We start from the raw sequence: 8011 nt of genomic DNA, 5'->3' as shown, positions 1-8011 counted from the left end.
GGTATAAAAACATGATTTTTTTATTAAAAAAATTCGTCATTTAATGCACGGATAGCTGACCAATTTAACTGGTACAAGTAGTTGTCTGTAAGCATTTCTCATATATATATATATATATATATATATATATATATATATATATATATATATATATATATAGGTCAAACTCACGCATGAAGATCACGGAAATGATTTAAAGCCTGACATCTGATGCGGACACATGATGGTGAATTTTCATTAGCCCATGTCAAGGTTATGGAATGCAGCTGTCAACCCATATCAACTGAAAAAAGTGCGAACCAGGCAGAAAACCTCGGGAGCAGATTGGATACTGAAAGCTTCAGTAGCCACAACGCTACTGAAGTGATGTGGCAAAATGCCATTGGTTAGATACCAACGGCATGTTGCCTTGGTATAAATGCTACTCCGTTAGATCCGTTAACAAATCTTTCTCCCTTTCCCCCGTGCACCACTCGGCCATGAAATCGGATGATCATTCTGGGAAAATTCAGTTGGGCCCCCTGTGAATTTATGTGATTTATCCACACCTTTTATCTGTTTTTCCTTTAATTTTAGACGTTGAGCCCAAAATTGAAGCTTGTAATACCATTAATAATTTCATTCCTACTGGGATGAACTGAAATAAAAAAAATATTAGCATGAATATTTCAACTGTGAACGTTTAATTATCACTTTTTTGGCCCACTTGAGCTCTAGAAACTGTTCATTTTTGGCTTCAAGTCTGACTTGAACTCAAAAAACAGATGGATGGGTAGGATTTCTCACAAACATCATGGTAGGCCCCACCTGGTTCCCATCACAAGAACTTCTTGGAATGTCTTTAGGCAGGAAATCCACGTCCGTGCGTGGCCAAGTGCGTTCACGGCCTAAACGGAAAAACATCCGCTAAAGGATCTCTGTTGGAAGAGTATTTTATTGAAAGGAAACAGCCGCTTAACATCCAGCAATGGTGTTTTGCCACATCACTTCAGTAGTGTTTTGGCTACTGAAGCGTTCAGTATCCAATCCACTCCCGATAACCTCAATGTACACAGACACACGTATCCATGCATCCAAACATAAAATATTGAAGTCACGGGAAATATTATGTACTCCAAACACAAAACTTCAAAGTCCACGGACAAATCCATCCACTCATTAAATCACAAGCATACATCCAAGAAAACCTCTACAAACATACACAAATCATAAAACAAAAATGAGCAAAAACATATTGAAAAAACCTAAATCTTTTACATTACTCATCTCACCATCATATATGTATTTTTACAATATTTATTTTTTCTTTTTACAAATTCTTAGGGCCTGTTTGGCTGCCACCTAAAAATAAGTTCATCTCATTTTATTTAATCATAGTAAAATAAAATGAGATGAGCTCTCAAGTGGCAACCAAACAGGCTCTACTATTTCAGTGACATTTTCCATTCCAATTAATAGAAAACAAGCAATTCAAAGCTACATTGCATTGTGATCAGATCTTCTCCTGGTAACCCTAATGTAGCAAAAAACCGCAGCAAAGATGGTGGTGACTAGACCGCCTATGATCACGCCTCCACCGGCTATCGACCGGTCGGATGAATGGTGATGATGATGCATCTCGTGCTGTTCGTACTCTGGCGATTCTGCAGCTTCAGTCTCCATTTCTGATTTTTGGCTAGTCATCGATACACTTGAAGTGGTCTTGTCTGAGCCACTAAGCCCATGTGGCTCAACCCTGGTCTGGGCAATTGGGTCTGACTCAAATCCAATTCTAGCCATTGTAAGTGTGGAAAAATGAGCAAAGATCGAACAAATGAGAAGAAACTGAGCCATTTGGATATATGGGTCCTCTGAGAGAGAGAGTGAGAGAGAGAGAGAGAGAGAGGTTTGAATTGGAGGAGAAAAAGAGAGAGTGGAGAGGGTAGAGATTCTGTGGCCTTATATAGGCGGCCTGGATTCTCTCTCTTCGTCTCTTTCTCCAGAAAAGGACAAGGTCACGCGGTTTTAGGGTCGGTGGCAGCTTCCTGAACGTTGATTTTTGTACCCTGACTGCTGATGGAGCTATTTAATGCTCTGCATGGGTGTGATGGTTCATATACACATATTCGGTAGTTGTACACATGGCATGTATATATATAGCTCAAAGTTAAACCGTTCAAATCTTTGATCCAATGCAGATGGTGACTACTTTTCAGTATAACCGTTCCTTAGTTGTCTGAGCCATGTGGGGCCCACCGTGAAGTTTGTTTTAAATCCACTCCGTCCATCTATTTCTCTAGCTCCTTTTCGGACATGAACACAAACATGAGAGAAATCTAAGACTCGAGTCAGCCACACCACAGAAAATAGTGGAGATCGAAATGCTCACTTTTGTTTTCTTCCTGGGGTCTACTGTGATGTTTATATGCTATACAACCCGTTCTTAAGTTGATTGCCAATGGAAAAAAAAATAAAAAAACTCGTCTGGATCCGAAACTTCTGTCTTCCCCAGAGAAGGTCTCAATGGTAGACGTTCACTCTCCACTGTTTCATGTGGTGTTATCTACATGAGTTTTGGATCAGAGTCGTATTTAGTGTCATGTCCTAAAATGATCCGGAAAAACGCATGGACGGAGTGGATATGATATATATATATATATATATATATATATATATATATATATATATATATATATATATATATATCCTTGGGTGGGCCCCAGAGAGCTTAGTATGTCAGTTCAGTGTAATTTCTGTCTCGTGTACCATCTCGAATGGGCCACGTTTTGGACGTGTTACAAATATTGAATGATCTAGGTAATTGTTTTTTCGTTATCAATGGAAAATAATATTTTCTATGGTGTGGTCCACCTGATAATTATATATAGACACAGTTTCATATTAGGAGATCAATATGGTGGGATCAACCTGTTGGAAGGGTTGGATTTCATATTTATATAATAGGTTATAGGATATAGTCGGATGGACTTTAACTTGTGTCCAACCAGTTGGACAGGAAACCTCCTCTTTCTTACTAGGCTGGTGGGTGAGAACTCGGACTCCGTAGGCACCGACGTCGGTGGGGACGCGGTTTCCGTAGTGACGCCTCCAGTACCGAGTTCGGTACTGGGCAAAGATTTGTAGGCCCCACCATAATGTATGTGTTTTATCTACGCCGTCCATCCATTTTTTCATATTATATTAAGTCTAATAAACAAAAAATTATGCAGATATAAATCTTAAGTAGACCACACGAAGGAAATAGCAAGTATTGAACGCTCAAAGTTGAAAACTTTTTGTGGGCCACATTAGTTTTAGATAAATATAAATTTTATTTTTTTACTTTCATCCAGATTTATATGACGTTATGAACGGCTTAGATGGAAAATAAAGATCGTGTTGAGATTATGTAAAGGAAAGAAAGGTTCTTTTACTAGTTTGGTTCAGATCCACCATTCACTAGTTTGGTTGGTGATCAAAGAACAGATTGGCTAGCTCGACGGTTGAGATTATGTAAAGGAAAGAAAGGTTCTTTTACTTTCTCTCTCTATTTTTCTCTCTCTTTGAATATGGGTTGTCATTTTTTCCTTTGGGATTGTTGAAAGGAAATTCTCTTTTTAAAAAGTAGAGGGGATAGAAAGAAAAGTGCAGGAAATTGTCATATAATGAAAATTTTCTATATTTAAAAGAGAGAAAATCAAGGGTATAACATTCATGAAAAGACTCTTTGAAAGTGACGTTTGTACGCTGTTGACCCACCTACTAGGGGTCATATAGGTGAAGTGGCCTCAATTCGAGGATGTTATACAAGTTAGATTTAGTAGATTTCTTTTTTTTTTATTATTATTATCTAACTTTGAAAATTATATTAGGATTGCTTGACAAAATAATTTTAAATAAATTAGAATTTAAATCACAATTATTATGGAATTCATGGGAATTACTATAGTAAGTTGTATATAGCACTTTATAGATGGAATCGTAAACAGAATTTGGTGTATAAGAAGTTTTCATCATTGCTCACAGTGATGTTTATGTGAAATTCACCCTGATTACTATGTCTGTCACTTCAGTTTAGCTGGGCTTAAAACTCAGTCCTGCTCGTGATTTAGGTGTTTCGCGTGATTGAAAACAGTATGCAAGGCAATGCTCACTATGTTTTCCTTAATGTGGCACACTTGAATCACAAATGGGGTCGATTGTTGCCCTAAACCTAAATTTTAAGTTCATATCTAATGGTTGAATGGATTTCATATAATAATCACGGTTAGCCCTAAAAAATTTAATGGGGGCATTCCTCTTCTAGCTATTTTCCTTCATATGGCCTACTTAAATCACAAACGGTACTGATGTTTTAGCCCTACTACAAAAATAGAGGGAAGCACGTTATGATTAGGGTGGATTTCACTTAAACATCACAGTGAGACGAAATGAAATCACGATGCAAAAGTTGACTAACATCACCAAATGAAATGTCTAGTAATTAGTATTGGATTCATGCTATCATCCACACCGGACCCATGCTGCCAAGCAAAACCTTAGCGAAGAAATTTGGGACATTTTGATGAAGTAGATCAACCAGATTGAATGAATCCGGACTTTTCTTAGGATAAAGACCCATGACATGCCAATGGCAATTTGATATAGGAAACCCCACTTTCATCGGACACAGTCGGAAAAGCGCTTGCCCTGATGAACTCACCAAATGGATGGTGACCCAAATCACCATGCATATTGGATCCAATTGCGATTTGGGCTACACCCAAACAGCACAATTGCCATGAGATCATCCTGTGAAGAACAACCCTAAAGGAACTAAAGCATACTGATCAAAATGATACCAAGGCACATTTGGATGACTCGATCAGTTTGAATTGCAATGTACTAGCATGATGAAGTCAAAATAACCAAATCCTAATTCCTCCACAATCATATTGAGAGTCTCGAATCCGAATGGAAGCTATGTAATTTGTATCCAGCTACTTGCTCATTTCCCTTTCCCCCCTATTAAATTCTAAAGCAAAACAAGATAATTGAAAATCTCCTATACATTATCACTAAGATTGTTCTTATTATTGATAATTGAATTGGTTATAAGATAGATATCAAAGATAGAATAGATATCAATATAATTGAATTGGATTTTGATTTTTAATCTCTAATAAACTCAAATGTTCACAATTCAATCCACTTGTGCATTCAAACATAGCCTAAAAAAATTCTTCACAAAACTAACCTAGGGCATGTTTGGATGCCCGGAAAATCACTTTTTATTTGAGGAAAGAAGAGGAAAAATAAAAAATAAAATAGAATAAGGGGATGGTGGGTCTAAAATTTAGGCAGATACAGACCACATGCGGGTCCCACAATAGGAAAAAGTGAGTTTTTGTTTACTACCATTGAAACTATGAATGGTCCATTTTTAATGCTTTTAGGCCATTCAAACTATATAAAATGTCATTCCCAGTGATTTGAACATAACCACCGAATTTTACCTTGATCTGAAATTTTTGTGGCACCGTGAAGGCTTGAAAGGCCTGGGTTCAATATACACTGTTACCTGCCTTGTGGCCCACCTGAGATTCCGATTTGGATAGCTTTTTGGCCCAAGAATTAAAATCATATGAGGAAAATGGTGGACAGCTTGGATATTTTGCAAAGAACACGATGAAGCAAGACCGATCAAACATGAAATTTCATGATATTTTGCTCCAACTTAGTCACGATTTCTGGGATTCTAATCTAAGGCTACGTTTGGTTGCACCAAATATCATGTAATTTCATGATATTTTGGTCCAAATCAGACCGATCAAACATGAAATTTCATGATATTTTGTGCAACCAAACACACCCTAAAGAAAATCCAAAATTTATGAAACTTCGCCCATGCCCATGCAAAAAGAAAGATCTTTCTTTCCAAATTCCAGTGTAACACAGGAGCCCCATTTCGTAATTTTTGCAAATTCTAGAAAATTCAAAATTCACAATTTGCTCAGCTCCTGAAATTTCCATGTAACCAAACTGCCAAACACAGCCATAATCAGAACAAAAAGATATCAAAATTACAAAAAACTAAACAATCATTTTTTCCAACTTAATCCATCTACACAAAGCAAAAAACCCAAAACTTTCAAGATTACAGAAATACACCCATGCACTTGAAAATCACAGAAACATGAGCTCGAGAACAGTAGAAAAATCAAAGGAACTCGTCAATTTGCAATCCGTGAGATCCGAATCATGAAGGAATATTCAAAACTCAAAGGCCCATGAAACTCCATGAATCACAAACATCTTCGTTGAGAAGATATCTGGTTCTGTAACCTCCACGCTGTTGATCGAAAGAATCTCAGCAAAATCAACGGTGTTGGTTATTTGGAGATCCTGACGGGGAATCAGCGTCGGAAGAAATTCTTTCTTGGGCATCTGAGCCAATCTGCTGTAAGACATTTTCTGAGGCAAGATATGAAGTCTAATGGCCTTTTCAAGCAACGGCGATGGCGAAGATCGTAACTGAACTCAAATTCCCAAAATCTTGAAGAATCCCATCAAGAACCAATTGCAATCCAATTGAAAATGAGGTGAATCCATTCAAGCCAAGTAGCCGGATGATCTGAGGCCATGGGACTGCATTTCTTTCACCATTAGGATTCGCGATCAGGCCACCATTCTCATTGCACATCGGTGACGGTATCGGATCATTGCTAATCAGGAAATCAGCGGGCTTGGGGGAGTAGAACGGCGCAAGAATGCCGTGGATCGTGTAATGGCTATCGGTGTAGATATCCGGATGAGATATTGGGACCCGATTGATCTCCACCATTCTTTCTTCTTGGTTGATTTTTGTGATCATGAGATTCTTTTGGTGGAGAAGGGTTGGGATGCAGCTGTTGAGGGGGCGCAGTAGGAGATCTTGGAAGGTGAGTTTTTTAGGGGAGGTGTGGTAATGGAGGAAATCTGTCATGAATTGGGCTGGGAGGGAGATGTTAGAGATTGCGGGGTCGATGATGGCAAAGAGGGTCCCTTGGGAGGGTGGGAGGAAGTGCTCAGAGCGGAGCTGGAGGAGGGTGGCCGAGATATTGTAGCCCAATTTCTGTAGGGCCTCTATGGCATTCGTGGATAGATTTTGGGCCCGCGACGATGACTGGTCGTCTGCTGGGGAAACGGGGATTTGGGTCTTGTGGGATTGAGAGGCTGAGCAGATTGCAAAGACTGCTAGAGTGATCGAGAGGACGGTGTAGGTGATGGCATGGACGCAAGAAGAGCAGGAAGGGAAAGGCATTTTGGGAAGAGAGAGAGAGAGAGAGAGAGAGAGAGAGAGAGAGAGAGAGAGAGAGAGAGATGGGCAAGTAGTGTTCTTGGAGGGAAAGGAGCAAGAAAACCGTTGGGATTTAAAACTCACCTTTCAACGTTGTTTTTTTTTTTATAGGGGTCCTAAAACTCCGGTGGGCCACACCATGTAAAATCATGCGTAAAACCACTATTATCGCATGGTGTGGCCCACCTGATTTTTGGATTGGATTGATTTTTTATTTTTCCCTTCAACCTGACGGAGGCTATCTTCTGAATTGGTTGGATGGAATATAAAATACTTTTTAGGCCCCAGACAGTCTACAAAGTTTTAACGGTGGGTTTCACCGTCCCAACTTTTCGTTGTGGTGTGACCCACATTTGTTTTTTATAAGTATAATTTTCAGCTTACAGGTTGTAATTGAAGGGTAGGAGTTTATGTATGGATTGGATTTGGGTATTACATCAAGGTGGGTCCCACACAGCGCATTGTAGAATAAGCTTATTCTACACGTTGCAGAGGAACCTGCCTCTGGAGTGTTTCGAGAAATGACCACAATGCCCTCATTTTAAATGGGGATGGTGGTTCCTCATTTAAGGTAGAGGCTAGGGCATTTGGTCATTTAAGATTGAATGGGCTAAATGACCACAAGGCCCCTCCATCTAGCAATTGGACAGGTGGGGCCCACCACCTTTGCATCTGCTGGGCCTCAGCATTTATGGGCCACGCTTTACCACATCG

General features: G+C 39.2%; 1 protein-coding gene across 1 annotated transcript; it reads right to left on the bottom strand.

The window, feature by feature from the left end:
* Positions 1–6463: 6463 nt before the first annotated feature.
* On the bottom strand, positions 6464–7261 carry LOC131220248 (fasciclin-like arabinogalactan protein 21). Its single transcript, XM_058215202.1, has one exon. It carries the CDS (start codon positions 7259–7261, stop codon positions 6464–6466), a length of 798 nt encoding a protein of 265 aa, XP_058071185.1.
* Between the last annotated feature and the right edge of the window lie 750 nt (positions 7262–8011).

This window comes from Magnolia sinica, chromosome 12 (genome assembly GCF_029962835.1).
Source record: "Magnolia sinica isolate HGM2019 chromosome 12, MsV1, whole genome shotgun sequence".
Classification (NCBI taxonomy): Eukaryota; Viridiplantae; Streptophyta; class Magnoliopsida; order Magnoliales; family Magnoliaceae; genus Magnolia; species Magnolia sinica.
The sequence above is the reverse complement of the archived record's forward strand: the minus strand, read 5'-3'. Positions and strand labels throughout refer to the sequence as shown.

Bases quoted from the DNA above. Each gene is read 5' to 3' on its own strand.
- LOC131220248 (XM_058215202.1), bottom strand. From the start codon at position 7,261: ATGCCTTTCCCTTCCTGCTCTTCTTGCGTCCATGCCATCACCTACACC.